This window comes from Capsella rubella, unplaced genomic scaffold (genome assembly GCF_000375325.1).
Source record: "Capsella rubella cultivar Monte Gargano unplaced genomic scaffold, Caprub1_0 scaffold_3, whole genome shotgun sequence".
NCBI classification, from domain to species: Eukaryota; Viridiplantae; Streptophyta; class Magnoliopsida; order Brassicales; family Brassicaceae; genus Capsella; species Capsella rubella.
The window spans coordinates 2,966,715-2,983,755 of record NW_006238921.1 but is presented as its reverse complement, the minus strand read 5'-3'; the positions used below and the strand labels follow the sequence as shown (position 1 = coordinate 2,983,755).

Sequence of the window (17,041 nt, the reverse complement as noted above, 5' to 3'; positions counted from 1 at the left end):
AACCTTGTCCAATTTTCATATATAAAAGGCTTGAAGACTAGGGCTTGTCTATAATGTGGTTCATAACATTAACAAGAATGATCAATGGAAACGAAGGAAATAAACATATATAAAGGAAACTTATAAATGCAATAAGAAATGGGGATGTGAAAAGTGAAACTTGTTCATAATTCAACTCAATATCCATACTCCAAAACACAAAACAGAAAAAGAAAAAAACAAAATCTTTTGACTAAATATTGAAGTGTTCCAAAGCAAATGAGATTATTACTGGCTAGCACCGAGCCACTTGGTGAAGTTATCAAACTCGGTGTAATCACTGTCGGAGATCATAGTCTGGTACCACGACTTGCCTGCTGCTTTGATAGCCAAAGCCTCCTCCTGGTTTACAAAATTCCAATTAGTAAAGAGGACGAAGACGAAATCAATAACAAGACAAAGAATCCCACATAAACCAATTTACATGACGAGACGAATACACCACATTTCAGAACAGAACAGGTAAGATCTAGCGGAGAAAGCTTACAGTTCGATTTCATTCACATAATGTAAACTAACATCTCAGACTTCAAAAAACCAGCCCATTAGATCAATTCAAAAATCAGTGGAGTTAAATGAAATGGATACACAAATCAAAACTAAACAATGATAATCCAGAAATGGTTGATAAACTAGAAAATGAAGTATTGGGATTACCTTGGTAACGGTTTTCCTCTTCTTGGCGAGCTTCTCCTTCTTGGCCTTAACTCTCTGTGCTTCAGCCAACAGTGACATCCTCTTCGCGGTCTTAGCATACGGATTCAATTTCAACATCACATTAAGGTTCTTCAATGGATTCTTCTTAAGAACAGCCCTCTTGGCATCCTTCTTAATCGGATTCACAACACTCTGAACCTCGTCTGAGTTGATAATCCTGGCAAGATCAGCATTCACCATCTTCGCACGAGGAAGCACATATCCCTTCTTCTTCTCAGATGGCTTCTCAAATGAGCCATAGATGGACTCAAGCTTCTCAAAAGCAGACTTGGTCCAGATAACAAAACGACCCAAGTGACCACCAGGAGCAAGCTTCAACAAGTTAAGCCTCTCAACATGACAAAGCTCAACACCAGGAAGATTCCTAAACGCCTTAACTATCTTAGCTCCCTCAGTTCCGTAAACCACAAGAGGACCTTTCCTAGAAATGTAACGACGGTTCCTCATTTTACCTTTACCAGGACGGATCCCAATGCTATTCTTGGCTTTCTCAGCATCATCATAAGCACCGATTTGTTTCAGAACCTTGATCGCAGCTGAGGTCTTCTCCACAGCTTCGGCGGAGTCACTCACAATAAGAGGCATCTCAGGAACGTTCTCGATCCGGTGACCACGAGCCATCACAAGCGAAGGAACTGCAGTTGCGGCGATGGCAGAGACGATTGCGTGACGCTTCATGTTGACATTGATACGACGGTGCCAGCGGCGCCAGATCTTGGTAGGAGCGAACATCCTACCACCACGACACATGTTACCGAACGCTGCTTGACCAGCACGGTGAGTACCACCACCGGGAACACGAGGGATACGTGAGACGGCACGTCCGGTTCCCCAGGACTCGGCAGAGGTCTGGTGACCAGCCTTCTTGGACACGGCATAGGGCTGACGGCTATTGTTGGACATTTGCGCGTGAACGAAGTTAACAATGTCGGGACGAACTGGCGCCGTCATGACGTCTGGTAATACGACGGTGGAGGATTGATCGGTGGCCATGTCACCGTCCAAACCTTGGACGGTGATGAGAGGACGAGCAGCGGCGGCGGCCATTTGTCTCAATTAGGTTTCTCTCTTCTCTCACTCACTGTCTCTCTAGACTCTTTGAGAAATTAGGGTTTTCGCAGCTTCAGTTTAAGAAGGGACTAATATACTAGGGTTTCGTTTAGGGTTACTGACGAAGCCTCGATTAGTGGGCCTTATAAAGCTCATGTTTCATAAATAGTGTAAAACTTTAAATTGAAAGTAAAGGCCCAATTTTAAGAGCTTGAAACCTCTTCGTTTTATTATTATTTTATTTTAAATTATTTTTGGAAAGATCCTCTTCGTTTTATTATTTATGCTACTGAAATACAGAATACTCCCAAATCCTAATAAAGTGTTGTAACAAGTCCTTCTCGATTCTTCTGGAAGCTTCGTCTTCTTCTTTTTTGAAGCTTCGTCTTCTTCACCGTTGAAGATTTTGGTTGTCCGGTGTTTTTGTTTGAATCTGGGTAGGTTACGTGGTTTTGTAATCGGGATTTTTGGCGTTTGAGATGATGAAGTCGGATAAATCAAAGTACAGAAAGGAAGAAGATGATGATTTGTACAAGTCTCGCGGAGACCGTGATCGCGGTAAGGAGCGGAGGAAGGAGAAACGTTCGGAGATCAGGCGCTCGAGACGGTCTGAGATAGTTAAGAGAAGTGATTCTCAAGAAGAGGAGAGGATACGGAGACGGAGGGATAGGACGATTAGCGATTCTGAAGGAGAAGAGCAGAGGGATTACAAACGCAGAGTAAAGGAGGATGAAAGAGGACACCGTGAACGTGAGAGAGATAAGGGCAAATATCGGAAAAGGGATAGAGAGAGGAGAGAAGGTGGGAAAGACAGGGTTAGGTCACGAGAGGATTGTAATGGAGATAGAGATGATGATATCAAGCGTAACTTGAAAAGCACAAGAACTAGCAGGCATGGAGATGACTGTGTTGAGAAGAAAACCCTGGAAGAACAAGTAAAGGATGAGCAGGAGCAGTTGGATGAAGAAGTAGACAAACGTAGGAGAAGAGTCCAGGAGTGGCAAGAGCTGAAGAGGCAAAAGGAGGAAGCTCAAAGTGAAAGTAAGGGTCTTGAGGCAGGTAAGGCTTGGACTCTTGAAGGAGAATCTGATGATGACGAGAAATCAGACTCAGCAATGGATGTTGATGGAGAGACTAAACCCGAGAAAGGTGAGGATGCCAAGACGGTAGACTTGGAGAATGAGAATGGAGGTTACAGAGGTGCAGATGAAGAGGATATTGATCCTTTAGATGCTTTTATGAATACTATGGTATTACCTGAGGTTGTGAAGCTTAGCAATATGACTTCTCCCTCAGCAGTGAACGATGGTCTTTTGGATTCTAAAATGAATGGGAAGGAAAGTGGTGACCGGGAAAAGAAAGGTTTGAATAAGGCCCTTGGAAGGATAATTCAAGGTGAAGATTCTGATTCAGATTCTGATTATTCAGAAACAAAGAATGATGATGATCCAAGTTTAGACGAAGACGATGAGGAGTTCATGAAGAGAGTTAAGAAGACTAAAGCAGAGAAACTGTCTCTTGTTGACCACTCCAAAATAGAGTATGAGCCTTTCCGGAAGAACTTCTATATCGAAGTCAAGGACATCTCAAGGATGACACAGGATGTAGTTAACGCTTATAGAAAGGAATTGGAGCTAAGAGTGCATGGGAAAGATGTACCAAGACCCATCAAATATTGGCACCAGACTGGACTGACCAGCAAAACTTTGGATACTTTGAAGAAACTTAACTATGAAAAGCCAATGCCTATCCAAGCACAAGCACTCCCAATCATAATGAGCGGTCGAGACTGCATTGGGGTTGCAAAAACTGGGTCAGGTAAAACCCTCGGCTTTGTTTTGCCAATGTTGAGGCATATCAAAGATCAGCCTCCCGTTGAAGCTGGTGATGGACCGATTGGGCTGGTGATGGCACCAACTAGAGAACTTGTTCAGCAGATTCACAGTGATATCAAAAAGTTTGCTAAGGCATTGGGTGTAAGATGTGTGGCTGTGTATGGAGGATCAGGAGTTGCCCAGCAAATCAATGAGCTTAAGCGAGGTACTGAGATTGTTGTTTGTACTCCTGGCAGAATGATCGATATTCTCTGCACAAGCAGTGGGAAAATAACCAATCTGCGAAGGGTCACATTTCTGGTAATGGATGAAGCTGACCGTATGTTTGACTTGGGTTTTGAGCCTCAAATTACGCGTATTCTTCAAAATATTCGACATGATCGTCAAACTGTGCTCTTCTCTGCCACTTTTCCACGCCAAGTTGAAACTTTGGCACGTAAAATCTTGGACAAGCCTGTGGAAATACAGGTCGGTGGGAGGAGTGTTGTGAATAAAGATATAACTCAGTTAGTTGAAATCAGACAGGAGAGTGAGAGGTTCGCAAGACTTTTGGAACTTCTTGGGGAATGGTATGAGAGAGGAAAAGTTCTGGTGTTTGTTCGTTCACAGGACAAATGTGATGCTTTGTACAATGATTTGATGACCAAATGTGGTTATGCATGTCTATCTCTTCACGGGGGTAAGGACCAGACTGATCGTGAATCAGCTATATCTGATTTTAAGAGCAATGTATGCAATTTGTTGATTGCCACAAGTATTGCAGCCAGGGGTCTAGATGTGAAAGAGCTTGAGTTGGTTGTTAACTTTGATCCGCCGAACCACTATGAAGACTATGTGCATCGTGTTGGCAGGACAGGTAGGGCAGGGCGGAAAGGCTGTGCTGTAACATTTATCTCCGAGGATGATGCAAAATATGCACCAGATTTAGTCAAGGCCCTGGAACTATCTGAGCAGCTTGTTCCTGATGATGTAAAAGCAGTGGCCGATGGGTTCATGGCAAAAGTGAAACAGGGTATTGAGCAAGCTCATGGAACTGGCTATGGTGGCAGTGGCTTTAGATTCAATGAAGAGGAGGAGGAAGTCAGGAAAGCAGCAAAGAAAGCACAAGCGAAGGAGTATGGCTTTGAGGAAGAGGAGTCTGATTCAGAAGATGAGAATGATGTAGTAAGAAAGAATGGTAGTGATATCTTGCAGCAACAAGCTACGCTTTCTCAGATAGCCGCCATTGCTGCTGCTGCTGAAGCTGCTATGACTGCTAACCAATTGCCACCTAATGGTGGTGGGATTGTTACTGTGGCAGGTGTCCCTCCTAGTGATGGAGCAGGCCGCGTTGCAGCCATGGTTGCTGCCGCTAACCTGCAACACAACCTTGCAAGGATTCAAGCTGATGGGATGCCTGAACACTATGAAGCAGAACTGGAAATCAATGATTTCCCACAGAATGCTCGGTGGAAAGTTACCCACAAAGAAACGCTTGGTCCAATATCAGAGTGGAGTGGAGCCGCTATTACCATTAGAGGTCAGTATCATGAGCCAGGACGTATCCCGGGACCTGGGGAACGCAAGCTCTATCTGTTCGTTGAAGGGCCTACCGAAATATCTGTAAAGACAGCTAAATCTGAACTCAAGCGTGTTCTTGAAGACATAACTAATCAAGCCTTCTCCCTTCCTGGAGGAGCACAACCTAGAAGATACTGTGTCCTATAAAACCATGAGGTTTGAATATTTTCAGAAAACAATTAACTATTGATTGATGTTGTGGTATACAAATCTCTACACAATTACAGAATCTTTTGATAAACTTGACTTGGTGTGACAACAAACATCAATTGGATTGGCTGGTTTCTTCATTACCTTCGTTCTCTCTTCCTTTTATATAATATTTAGTTAATCAAACACCTAATAGAGAAAGCTGTCAACTTCAAAACAAAAATGATTTACAGTTATTTACTTTTAACATTGATCTTTAACCAGTCCTAGGAATTGTTCTCGACACCCGCGTAATAATGCGATAAAAGGGTAAAATTCAACAGCTGAACAAAGAAATACACAACCCAAACAAAAGATATGAATGAGATTTTTGTACAAGAGTAACCTGTGGATGAGGATGAGGGTGCCTTGCAACCCTTACATATATCATACCTACCATTCACTCAACTGGTCCTGGTCAAAATCTGCTCGAGTCCCCAATCGCTTGAAAACTTAGCTTATGTTTCTCCTCAAAAACAACAAACACCTTTTACACATTCCCACATGATGATGCATTGACAAGATTGTGATTCCCAGTGACGTATAACACCAAAGTTTATTAAACATTGAAAACGGATGAGTAAACCTGCCAATACGGTGAGAACCATATACATCTTAAGCATGAAGCCTGAACTGGGGCATATATCTATTGTATCCCGGTCATTTTGACTACGACTGTGAGTCTGTGACTACAGTGAGAACTATATACTAACTATTTATTCCAACCTTAGAGTTTGAGAACTGTCACTAGACTTATATTTATATCTAGAAGTCTAACTATGAACTTGTGTGATTTCTAACAAGAGGTGAAATGTTTTCTTGTACTGTATATAAAAAGTCGACGAAATAATAGGGAAAACCACTTACTTGCTAGTTGATGGCTTATATTTTTGTTACGATGATTTGTCGCTTGTTGAGTTCTTGACTAGGGAACCAGTGGTCTCAACGCTTGGGAGCTTGGATTTCAGGTTATATGATGAGAGGACTTGCCTCTGCAGTATCATTACAATCGGACTAGCTGAGGTTAGATTATTTTGTTCACGGCAGAGCAAAAAACTCATTTAACTGCAAGAATCATAAAAGAAGTGACGCCAACTAATTGGTTTAGAGAGTGAAATAGTTCAGCCTCTGACTAAGTTGGTCATCACAAACTTTTCATCGTAAATTTAACACTTACAGCGGATTCGAAATCAGGGTTTGATAAGTTAACTGTGAGGTTTCTCATCAATAAGAGAACCTGCAAAACATACTGTCATGAGTGCAAGATGCTAGAAGCTTATACATCATTTAGTCTGAAATCATGTAAACTCTGACTTACAGTTTCAAAATTTATAGGATCCATTTCCTTGAGCTTTTCCACATGGCCTCTCGTTTCAGGATCAAAGACACTCCCAATGAAGTTATAAACTTCAGAAAAATCAGGAACAGCTGCAAAGATATTATTATTAGTACAGTGTCCACCATAACATATAGGAAAAATGGTATTGTTCACAGATGGTTACCGTGAAGCATGGGAGGCTGTTTCGACTTTCTTACAATCTCAGAACCTGATACAGTTCGGCTTGAGCTTCCCATACCAGATGTAGAAGGACTAGTAACATTTAATATGCCCTTCGATCCAATATCAGCTGAATCAGTGGCGTTATATGCCATAATAAGCACATGAAAAGTCCTTTGATGGAACCTATTCTACAGTACTACCATCAATAAAAGAAAAAACACAAAAGAGAGACAAAAGTACATGCCTTCTGGTCCAAGAAGATTAGCAAGTTCTTGCTGTGGTGAAATAACCCTGTTTAGCAGCATTGAGGCATCATCCCACGAAGTGTATCCCAGCATGTCGCTATTTTGCGTAGTAAAAGACGTGGAAACTTGAATTGGCATTTGAGCTACAAAAGATATAAGGTTACAACTCAACAAAGACTCATGTAACTTAACAAAACTAATAAGTATTATAAAACCATCTAACCGTTCTTTGGCGCCTTTTGAGGATAGGGATGAGCTGCTTTGCGCTTAGGCCGAGGAGGTGGCACATGTGCTAATGTCCCGTTTTTCTGAACCTTTAAAAAGTATTTTTGGGCATGACTCCTTATCTGCAGCAGTAGAGTAGTAAATCAAATAAGTTGAAAACATTGCAACAAAGTAAAATTCTAGAGAAGATAATCTCAAACCTGAATCACAGTTTTGGAACCCACAAAATCTTCTATCTTCTTCCAATCACGATCAAATCTAAGGAACAAAGGAGAGAGAGCAGTAGTATCAGCACAATCAGAATCAGGTCTTTCCAGATAAATAACACTTTGAAAACGACCGCTAAAGTATAAAGACTTGAAGAATTGAGCAAAACATGGATGCTTCTCTATTCAAAGAACTCTGAATACTAATGCTAAGTTCAACATGAGATGCTACAATAGATCTGATGATGTAACTCAAATCTACTCAAGATATAAATTTACCACGAGACTATATATAGATCAAGTTAACTCAACGAAAGAGATCGTTTTTAAGCTAAGACACTAAACCCAACATGAATCTTCCTCTCTGATTGTTCAGTCTAACTAACTAAACTCAGACATGAGCAGCAAAGTTAGAAAGCTTAAAAGTCCCAAAGTAAAACAGAGAAACACGTAGAAGCAGAGAAGTTATACAGTTGAAGTGCTTCAAGAAACTTATCATGCTCTTCCTCTGTCCAGCTCTCCCTAGACTTGGTGATGGTATAAGGTTTCCTCACTTTCTTAGACGAACCAACTTCCACGGCCACCGCATCCGTTGATGATGTTGATGGCGGCAGAGGTGCTTCGGCGTTCGTCGGATTCCTCGACGGCGACGAGCTCATCGGTTTATGTTTTCAGATAACGACAGGTGTTAGAGAGAGAGAAGGCAGAGAGAGAGAAAAAAAAAAAGGCCACCTGGCGAGGACGAAGTTGGTGTATGTGTAAAAATATGTGGAGTTGGTTTCACTTCCATCTCACACCATTCATTTTTTTGGATTATTTAATACTATACGTTATATTATTTCATTCTTTAGCCTAGGCACTTGATTTTAGAGCCTCAAGCTTAAGCACGTGTAGACTTTGTTGTGCTTTGCTTTCATGAAAATGTATGGTCGTGCTTTTTTATATTTTTCTATGTTTCTATATTTGGTATGCAAGAAAAGGACTCCTACCGAATCAAACCAATTGCCAAAATGCTAAGTGCCAAATTCTCTTAAATAATTCAAACATGGCATATAATTACGCAAACAAAACCAAATTGAAGATCCACCGTACACGTAAACATAAAACACTATACTATTTTATGTGAAATATGTAAAACATACGTGCTAAGCAAAAAGAAGTCGATATGTCCGAGTGGTTAAGGAGATAGACTTGAAATCTATTGGGCTTCGCCCGCGCAGGTTCGAACCCTGCTGTCGACGTTCTCATTTTTTTTTTTTTTTTTTTCCACTCCAACCATTTGTTTTCTTTTGTTTCACAATCACAGTATAAATATCGATCACTTCAAGTAGACCTCTCAATGTATGATATATCTGCAATTATGCATGGACCAAGAATAGTAATACAGATACAATGTATATTTTCTTCATTATATAATGGGAAAAAAAATTGTTTTCAATCAATCTCTAACATTTTCTTCTTCTTTCATTTAACAGTGTTTTGATCGAAAGGGCTTTCACCTTCGTAATTTCCAGGTGGATCATACTCACACACCACAAGATAGCCACGGCCATTATCGCATTTCACGCGTGCACATCCAACGGCTCTGGTGGCTCGCCACACCATCTGCGTGTAATGGCCGCACATCTCACCTGATGCGCACGTGTTCGTTTTCGTGTCGTAGTTAAACCTTTCCTCGAACCATCTCGTCACCACTTTCTCCAACGACCACGTCTTCTTACGCCGGTACCAGAATATGTTCTCGCCGTAAGGACCATCTGAATGCATCATATTGCAAACGGGCTTACGTTGTTTAGCCCATTTATCAGCGAACCGGGCCAGGCCTTTGTCCCATTCGAGAGGTGGCACGCCTGAAGACTCCCGGGCAATGTTGTGCGCGTGTAGGAATTCTCTCGAGTGTCTTGCTCTTCTCGCTCTGTTTAACACACGCGCCGCAGTGTTCACCATGTCGGAGATGGAGGTTCCGGAGGCAGAGGGATGGCCGGGAAAGAGAAGGATTAGAAGGAGAAGACATGATGATGGATGAGACAAGGTCACAGACATCGTCTCCAGCGTCTCTCTGTATAATTGTGTGGTCTCATCCTTCTGCTTCCTCTGTTTCTAAGGAGTTTTTTTTTTTTTTTTGTTACATTGTTTCTGTTAGAGATTTTTCCATTTTCAGACATTTTTCTAACAGATTTGCTTTGGTGTCATCTACGTGTTGTGGCGTGTGTACATTAATTGTGTCATTGGTAACGTTACTTTCAAACAACTTTTAAGGTAATATAATCTCATCACGTACGTACATCACCGATGGTGATATCCAAAAGCGAAAGCAAAGAAAATTGAATTAAGTAAAGAAAATCTTATAGGAAAAGAAAATATTTAGAATGGAATTCCAAAAACAAAAACCTTATAGGAATAGAAAATATTTAGAAAGAAAAAAAATTATACACTTTTTAATAAAAGTAACATATTTGATCCGTCAACAGCAGGATTCGAACCTGCGCAGGCATAGCCCAACAGATTTCGAGTCTGTCTCCTTAACCACTCGGACATATTGACTTTTGCATCATTAATCAATAACATAAAATATATTGTTAATAATTTGGAAATACAATGACGGAAAGAAATCATGAGAAAGAAGAAGAGTCTCAGAGAGTCGGAGTCCATATTTACTTGAGCTTTTAACTAATGGAACATAAAAGAAAGAGAGAAACAAACAAACGAAAAGTTGATTTATTTTCTTAATCTTTTAGAAGAAGATAACACCAAGTATCAAGCCAAGTTTTCCAAACAGGAATATCAAAATCCATTACATTGTCTAGAGACCATTATTATAACCATTACATTGGTTAAGTGATCGCCCAAAAGCAAAATAACCATCATTTGTCTTTCAACTCCTTCACTGGTCATCATCTTCCACAGGGCTACGGTCCTCTTTTGGGCTGTGCCCGCCTTTAGGACTACGGTCCTCTCTGGGACTAGGACTACGGTCGTCCCCATAGGTTCCAATACCATCATCATCATTTCCTCTCGCCCTCTCTCTGGGGCTGTGCTTCTCACGCATTGGACTGCCTTCAGGGCTCGGGCTTCTCTTCCTATCTTTGGAGGGAGGAGAGTTGTCCACCATTGGTTCAGGGCTTCTGCTTCTAGCAGCAGGCACAGGACTCAGATCCTTATCCTTCCTAACCGGTGATCTAGAGCGACTGAAACAATCGGCCCAAGACAGAACAAAAATAAGTTGCATTAGAATCAAACTTGTAGTTGTATGTTGTGAAATCATAAGCCAAATTGGGACATCACTAACCTGTAGCTACGACCACGGCTGTAGCTTCTGCTTCTGCTTCTGCTAGGGCTTCTTCTTCTACGACGAGGAGACCGAGACCGAACTGGCGATCTTGAGTAACTTTCATCCCGCCTGAAATACAATCAAGACAGATGACTCAAATACAAATTGACAGTGTATTTGGCTAGAAATAGTGTAAAAATGAGATTTTTAACTGATACCTGAGCTTCTTAGGACTGTTCTTACAGTTTCTCTCAATGTGACCCCTATCTCCACATCGATAACATTTGTTCTTCCAGTCACCAGCGGAGCAATCTCGAGCCCAGTGGCCATCAAGACCACAGTTGAAGCAACGACCACTACCAGGAGGAGGGCCTCTGCTCGAGGAAAAGTCTCTGGAACCACGAGGTGTCTACAACAAAAGGAAAATCCAAAAAGGTTAAACGAGAGAAACCTAAAATTGAAAAAATACACTAAGAACATAAGGAATTTACTAAATTTGAGCATTTTACCCCTTTTGCAAACTCAACAATTATACGGCTTCCATCAAAGTCTCTCCCGTCCAACCTGTACCTCGCATCATCAGCATCTCGAGGATCACTGAAATCCTGTGATCAAACAGTGAACATATATAACAGACAAAAGAGCCATCAATAAGAAACACACAGCTTACATAAATAGTTAACGAGAAAACATACTAGTCATAGGGCATTACTACTTACGATGAAGGCATAGTCTCGCTTCATGTCCAAATCTCGAATTCTGCAGAAATGGTTTGCGAGAAACAGTAAGGCCACATTTTGACATTTTAAGAAGTGCTACTGGTGTAGGCTGTAGCTAGTGTTATGATACTTCACCATCAACAGGGAACAAAACACCAGATTTGAGATTGCTTGCCATTTTCATCACTAAAACACGCAATAACACAACAAACAGAACTGCCAAAGTCCACTAAACACCATGAAAGAATTTCCACCAAGGGGACCCTCTCTCTCACCATAATCCTCCAGGTCAAAAAAACCTTCAACAAGATCATCCAGGTTAAAATATGCTACACTTCCGAGTCACAACACTCCCACCCATATAATTTAATGAATACACAAGAATCCTCAGAATATCAATCGTAATTCAGACCTGGTTTAGGTTTCCGACTCTAATATGAGTTGAACCAAAGATGTGAATCTAAAACCATAGCTTTGCCTAAGTAAAAAACTGACTAAGTTCACAACTTTCACAAAAGAGAACCATTTTTCAAAGCTGAAGCTATAATGAGTTGAACCAAAGATGTGAATCTAAAAACAAAGCTGACTAAGTTCACAACTTTCACAAAAGAGAGCTGTATTTGCCGAAAAGAATCCCTGAAAACAGATATCTTACCTTCCATATTTGCTGAAGAGCCGTTCAAGATCCCGTTCCCTAGTTCGAGATGACAGATGGCCAACATAGAGACGCGAACTGCTGTATCGATCGTCATAGCGAGGCATCTTCACTTCACGCTACAATTTTAAAAAAAAAGGAAGGGTGGTTCAATCAGCAGACATATCAACATCGCCATTATCAGCTTTGCGATAGTCTTGACAAGAGGAAGACGGAAACAGAGTTCTGACATCTAATAGCATCAAATTTGTATTTAGGTAAAATAAATTGATAGATTTCCATGACCTCCCGATTTGACCCGAACAAGGATTTACATCAAAACATCAAAGCATATTAATGGAAGAGAAAAAAAACATTCCGACAAATGCCGTACCTGTGGTCTGGATCCGATAATTCGCCGCACTCGGTGTCTTCCCCTCGAAACTGAGCTACCCTCAAAGTCAGATCTACGAAACAGACATAAAAGAGAAGGAAAAATATCTGACGGTCAGGATTTCTTGGTTCCACATCAACGGCACAGATCCCATGCTCGTATTTTTTTTTGTTTTTTTCCAGACAAAACCATTTTCCCGGGTAAAATAAAGTTCAACGAATGAGAAAAAAACCTTATCCAAACTTTAAAAATGCCACTGGCGATCTCTCTCCCAACCTCATCTTTTTCTAATCTCTTCCCTCACCGCCGCGGCCATGCAACTCTCCGATATCGACGCTTTTCTGGAGCTCGATCTTCCGCCGAAGGGCCGTACAACCAAAAGAACCAAACCGGCGTCATCATCATCGGCGCTGGACTCGCTGGTTTAGCCGCCGCAACTCGGCTAACCTCCGAACGAATCCCATTCCTACTCTTAGAAGCTTCTGACGGCGTCGGTGGACGCGTCCGTACAGACATCGTCGACGGCTTCTTCCTCGACAGAGGGTTTCAGATTTTCATCTCTGCATATCCCGAAGCTAAAAAGCTTCTAGATTATGAAGCACTGGATCTGCAGCGATTCTACGCCGGAGCAAAGGTTTTTTACGGCGGAAAATTTCACACCGTAGCTGATCCTCTCCGACATTTTTGGGATTCGGTGGCTTCTCTCACGAACCCCATCGGATCCGTCGTGGACAAAGGGCTTATCGCGTTGACGAGAGCTAGAGTTCTGATCAAGTCAGACCAAGAGATTTTGACTGCCGCCGATGAGGTTCCGACCATTGATCTCCTCCGTAAGATTGGTTTCTCCGAAGCGATCCTTGATCGATTCTTCCGACCATTCTTCGGCGGAATTTTCTTCGACAGAGACCTCGGGACGACTTCGAAGCTCTTCGATTTCATTTTCCGGTGTCTTGCTCTCGGAGAAAACACACTTCCGGCCATGGGAATCGGAGAAATCCCTAACCAATTGGCCGCGAAATTACCAGCTAATTCCGTCTTGTTCAACACAAGGGTCGCTTCGATTGAGTATCCAACTGGATCGGATTCGGATCCTCCTAGCGTGAGACTCCAAGACGGTGGCGTTTTGAAGGCTGACTTAGGTGTCATAGTCGCCGTCGAGCAACACCAAGCGGATAAGCTTCTTGAGGGGATCAGAGAACCGGTTCCAACTAAACCGGCTCGGAGTACGATTTGCGTTTATTTCACAGCTGACCCGAATCAGATACCGGTACAAGACCCGGTTCTATTTCTCAACGGGTCAAGCACCGGTATAATCAACAACATGTTCTTCTCTACGAACGTTGCTCGGACATACGCGCCACCGGGAAAGGCTCTGGTTTCGGTATCGTTGATCGGTTCGTTCGAGGATAGATCCGATGATGATTTAGCAACAGAGGTTCTCAGAGAACTCTCTGGTTGGTTCAGTGAGTCTTCGGTTATGTCATGGAAACATTTGAAAACGTACCGAATAAAGTTCGCTCAGCCGAACCAATGCCCACCCACTGATTTGGTTAAGAGTCCGCGGGTCAGGACAGGTCTTTACTTGTGCGGTGATTACATGACTTCTGCTACATTTGACGGGGCTTTGGTCTCCGGGAGACGAGCCGTGGAAGTGTTGTTACGAGAAAAGGGACTAATCACATAGAGTTATTTTTTTCTGTAAATTTAAGATTCTCTGTGTAGCTTTTTTATTAATGGCTTGTATGTACTATAGTTGTAGTATGTATCCTCTAAGATCATATATTGGATAGTTAATCATCTTCCTCAGCTCATATATTTGACTATAACGACCACTGAAACAAAAAAATGGAGCCGACTTTAATACCTTCTAATGAAAGTTGCTGTGGCGATCACACTGCAAGATGACTTAGAGACAAAGCCTCATCAAACGACAGTGACTAAGATCATAAACTAATAAAAAGCAGTACATGTGATCTCTGGGGATAGACAATAACTTCACTAATGTCTATGTTAGCTTCCTCAAAATCTTACAATAATCGTTGCATACTAGTGGAGATTTAAAGTATTGAATAAGTCGATGGTATATTGCACTTGGTGGTTTAAGTCACTACGAATCGAGGCAAAGTATAGTTTTAGCAGCTAAAAAACAGCCAAGCATGCCGCAAATGTCCTCGAGAAAGCGAACTCCAGTCTCAAGTAATAAGGAGTATGAGCTGAAAAAATGTACAAATTTGAAGTAAAGTAGATTCAGTTAGGTGACAATACATGTACTAAACAGCAGAGGCACTGATCTTCTCCTTACTAGCAAATAAGTCTTACGACAAACAAGCTTTTACCATATAAGAGAACAATACACAGGTATTCCCTTTTGCAAGTAAACTACTTCTGAAGTTATAGAAAAAAACAAAAAGGAGAGGTAAAGCGAACGTCCACTGCTGAAAGTCCTTGACCTGTTTCAGAGTTCAAAATCATCTTCCTTCAAGGCCAACTCTGCGGCTTCCTCATCTTCTTCATCTAAAACGAAATACTCATTCTTCTCAACCGGCCTGAACATATAGAACATCAACATGTAAAACGCCAAACTTGCAATCTCCTCAGCTGCATTGCTCACCCACCGATACTTATAAGCTGCAATTGTCTTCAGCGCAAACACTACAATCCTCGTAAAGTACAAATACCCAATGACAACAATGTAGAATTGTCTAAACAGGGTCAATTTTGCCAAATTCCTAGCTGCTTTCCCATCGGTTTTCGAAGTCTCTCTCAGCGAACGTATCGACCAAACAATGGGGAATAAGATAGCACAACAGCAAACTATATCTACAAGTAAGAAAATCTGATTCCAAGTAACCCAATCTTTGATGAAAGGTCCAGTCTCTCCAATCACAATGGAAGCTATGTTGGCCAAAACCTGAAGTGGAACAACAACCATCAACACGTTCTTCTCTTTCTCTTGTAAGAATGGCTTCAAGAAGGACCAACCAGTTCCGATCAAGACAATCACAGTGAAGAGAAGAACAACGCGAAGAAACTGGAAAATGTAGAATAAGACATCCCAGCCGTGGGGAGTACCGGTGACTTTCACGTAGTGTTTATCCTCGGCGGCACAGATCAGATTCAGAGCCTTCATCAGAAGCAAAGCGGCCATGAGAACATGGATACGGTGGACAACTCTTTTATTGACAAAACAAGCATAACCCCAGAGACCAAGGAAAGCTAAGTAGCCGAGAGAGAAGAAGAAATACAATCCCGGTAATCGGGTAGAACCGGCAGGGAGGTAATCCTTAGAGCCGTTCGGATCTAAATTGTACATCTCCGTTCGAACCTTCATCGAAATTTTGGTTTCGGGGACGCAATTCACGAAGAAGAGAGAGTACTCGTTGGGAGAAATCACCGGGTACAAGTGCTCGTATTTGGAACCAGGCGGAGGAGAGAGATCGTGGAATGTGAAGAGGTGGAGGACGTAATTGGAATCGAGTACACAGAAGTTAGGGTTTTGCTGGATCTCTAAGACTACTTGGAGAAGCGATTCCTCTGACATGAGGAAGAAGCCTAGCCTCGAAGGATCAGGGATCAGGGCAGACGAAGAAGATACTACAGATACGGAGGAAACAGCGACGCTAACATGGCCGGACTGAGTGAATCCGAATTTCTCAAAGAGAATCATCGGCCTAGAGTCGTCGGAGATTGTGAGAGACTTGATCTCCGCCGCCGTGCGAGTGATGATACATGCGGCGAAGAGGAGTAGGAGGACGAAGAAGAAGGGTGATCTCGTCATTTCGCGCAGTAACAGTAAAGATGAGAGAGAGAGAGGACGATGATGATGCTTCTCTCGTGGTTTTTGCAAGCTTGTGGGAGAAACGAGAATGGCGTTTGAGACCCGATATCAAGCTGCGGAAACAAAACGACGACACGTCCTTCGGGTTAGTTGACTTTACCGAACTTTAGGCCAAGCCCATTGGGCCTAAATGATAGAGAGCTATGCTGCTAATGAGAAAGACAACGGTTGGTAGTTGGTACTGTACTTTGGGTAAGAGAATGTGTAACACGTGCGTTGCACCTGTCTTCATCCCTACAACTCTACAAGGCTACACACATCTCTCCCGCGATTTAATATTCCCAACAGTTAACTAGTCTTTACGTATGTGTGTATTAAATTATCGTGACCAAACACTATGAATCGATAACTTTAAATGGAAAAATGGTTTTGACTTTAGAAGAAAACGGGTTAGGTGAGAACCTTGTCATACAAAGACACTTGTGATTTTTGTGACTATGCTTATTAGACACATCTAAAACTCTTAAGAGTGATTGATAAAACATGATAGGAAAAAAATACTAATTAACAAAAAACCAATTTCAAATAAATATATATATAAACCGCTAACTTGTACGTTATAGAGATAGAATATACCACATTATGCTATTTGTGTGGATAAGTGGATCACTCGATTCA

General features: G+C 41.9%; 7 protein-coding genes and 2 non-coding genes across 10 annotated transcripts; 3 read left to right on the top strand and 6 right to left on the bottom strand.

The window, feature by feature from the left end:
* Positions 1-108: 108 nt before the first annotated feature.
* On the bottom strand, positions 109-1,868 carry LOC17893357 (60S ribosomal protein L4-1). Its single transcript, XM_006297756.2, has 2 exons — positions 697-1,868; positions 109-381 (listed from the first exon to the last, which is right to left on the bottom strand). Exons 1-2 carry the CDS (start codon positions 1,801-1,803, stop codon positions 268-270), a joined length of 1,221 nt encoding a protein of 406 aa, XP_006297818.1. The 5' UTR covers positions 1,804-1,868; the 3' UTR covers positions 109-267.
* Positions 1,869-2,136: 268 nt separating this feature from the next.
* LOC17893715 (DEAD-box ATP-dependent RNA helicase 45) lies at positions 2,137-5,494 on the top strand. The gene has a single exon (XM_023785669.1). The coding sequence runs from the start codon at positions 2,286-2,288 to the stop codon at positions 5,346-5,348; it is 3,063 nt and encodes a 1,020-aa protein (XP_023641437.1). The 5' UTR covers positions 2,137-2,285; the 3' UTR covers positions 5,349-5,494.
* Positions 5,495-5,561: 67 nt separating this feature from the next.
* Positions 5,562-8,324, bottom strand: LOC17892829 (protein REVEILLE 8). 2 transcript variants are annotated; one of them, XM_023785670.1, is made up of 9 exons: positions 8,039-8,322; positions 7,562-7,619; positions 7,360-7,483; positions 7,136-7,279; positions 6,893-7,018; positions 6,709-6,818; positions 6,568-6,627; positions 6,258-6,382; positions 5,562-5,976 (listed from the first exon to the last, which is right to left on the bottom strand). In XM_023785670.1, the coding sequence occupies exons 1-8, from the start codon at positions 8,224-8,226 to the stop codon at positions 6,284-6,286; spliced, it is 909 nt and encodes a 302-aa protein (XP_023641438.1). In that variant the 5' UTR covers positions 8,227-8,322; the 3' UTR covers positions 5,562-5,976; positions 6,258-6,283. The 2 variants fall into 2 exon arrangements, with proteins under 2 accessions (XP_023641438.1, XP_023641439.1); XM_023785671.1 differs by having other exon boundaries at positions 5,562-6,404; positions 8,039-8,324.
* Positions 8,325-8,726: 402 nt separating this feature from the next.
* On the top strand, positions 8,727-8,808 carry TRNAS-UGA. Its single transcript has one exon. It is a non-coding gene; the product is annotated as a tRNA-Ser (tRNA).
* Positions 8,809-8,925: 117 nt separating this feature from the next.
* Positions 8,926-9,669, bottom strand: LOC17890945 (pathogenesis-related protein 1). The gene has a single exon (XM_006299735.2). It carries the CDS (start codon positions 9,608-9,610, stop codon positions 9,032-9,034), a length of 579 nt encoding a protein of 192 aa, XP_006299797.1. The 5' UTR covers positions 9,611-9,669; the 3' UTR covers positions 8,926-9,031.
* Positions 9,670-10,029: 360 nt separating this feature from the next.
* On the bottom strand, positions 10,030-10,111 carry TRNAS-CGA. The gene has a single exon. It is a non-coding gene; the product is annotated as a tRNA-Ser (tRNA).
* Positions 10,112-10,263: 152 nt separating this feature from the next.
* Positions 10,264-12,658, bottom strand: LOC17891496 (serine/arginine-rich splicing factor RS2Z33). Its single transcript, XM_023785776.1, has 7 exons — positions 12,586-12,658; positions 12,213-12,331; positions 11,558-11,597; positions 11,348-11,443; positions 11,057-11,247; positions 10,857-10,967; positions 10,264-10,755 (listed from the first exon to the last, which is right to left on the bottom strand). The coding sequence occupies exons 2-7, from the start codon at positions 12,317-12,319 to the stop codon at positions 10,452-10,454; spliced, it is 849 nt and encodes a 282-aa protein (XP_023641544.1). The 5' UTR covers positions 12,320-12,331; positions 12,586-12,658; the 3' UTR covers positions 10,264-10,451.
* A 161-nt stretch (positions 12,659-12,819) lies between these two features.
* LOC17892586 (phytoene dehydrogenase, chloroplastic/chromoplastic) lies at positions 12,820-14,396 on the top strand. The gene has a single exon (XM_006299123.2). The coding sequence runs from the start codon at positions 12,836-12,838 to the stop codon at positions 14,267-14,269; it is 1,434 nt and encodes a 477-aa protein (XP_006299185.1). The 5' UTR covers positions 12,820-12,835; the 3' UTR covers positions 14,270-14,396.
* Positions 14,397-14,794: 398 nt separating this feature from the next.
* Positions 14,795-16,452, bottom strand: LOC17891482 (protein GPR107). The gene has a single exon (XM_006297629.2). The coding sequence runs from the start codon at positions 16,361-16,363 to the stop codon at positions 15,041-15,043; it is 1,323 nt and encodes a 440-aa protein (XP_006297691.1). The 5' UTR covers positions 16,364-16,452; the 3' UTR covers positions 14,795-15,040.
* Between the last annotated feature and the right edge of the window lie 589 nt (positions 16,453-17,041).

Bases quoted from the DNA above. Each gene is read 5' to 3' on its own strand.
- LOC17893357 (XM_006297756.2), bottom strand. From the start codon at position 1,803: ATGGCCGCCGCCGCTGCTCGTCCTCTCATCACCGTCCAAGGTTTGGAC. The intron at 382-696 runs GTAATCCCAATA...TTTGTAAACCAG, and splicing joins AGAGGAAAACCGTTACCAAG to GAGGAGGCTTTGGCTATCAA.
- LOC17893715 (XM_023785669.1), top strand. From the start codon at position 2,286: ATGATGAAGTCGGATAAATCAAAGTACAGAAAGGAAGAAGATGATGAT.
- LOC17892829 (XM_023785670.1), bottom strand. From the start codon at position 8,226: ATGAGCTCGTCGCCGTCGAGGAATCCGACGAACGCCGAAGCACCTCTG. The intron at 7,620-8,038 runs GTATAACTTCTC...TTTGTTCCTTAG, and splicing joins TTTCTTGAAGCACTTCAACT to ATTTGATCGTGATTGGAAGA. The intron at 7,019-7,135 runs GCATGTACTTTT...CCACTGATTCAG, and splicing joins TAATCTTCTTGGACCAGAAG to CTGATATTGGATCGAAGGGC.
- LOC17890945 (XM_006299735.2), bottom strand. From the start codon at position 9,610: ATGTCTGTGACCTTGTCTCATCCATCATCATGTCTTCTCCTTCTAATC.
- LOC17891496 (XM_023785776.1), bottom strand. From the start codon at position 12,319: ATGCCTCGCTATGACGATCGATACAGCAGTTCGCGTCTCTATGTTGGC. The intron at 11,598-12,212 runs GTAAGATATCTG...CCATTTCTGCAG, and splicing joins CTCTTCAGCAAATATGGAAG to AATTCGAGATTTGGACATGA. The intron at 10,756-10,856 runs GTTAGTGATGTC...CGATTGTTTCAG, and splicing joins AGCCGTGGTCGTAGCTACAG to TCGCTCTAGATCACCGGTTA.
- LOC17892586 (XM_006299123.2), top strand. From the start codon at position 12,836: ATGCCACTGGCGATCTCTCTCCCAACCTCATCTTTTTCTAATCTCTTC.
- LOC17891482 (XM_006297629.2), bottom strand. From the start codon at position 16,363: ATGACGAGATCACCCTTCTTCTTCGTCCTCCTACTCCTCTTCGCCGCA.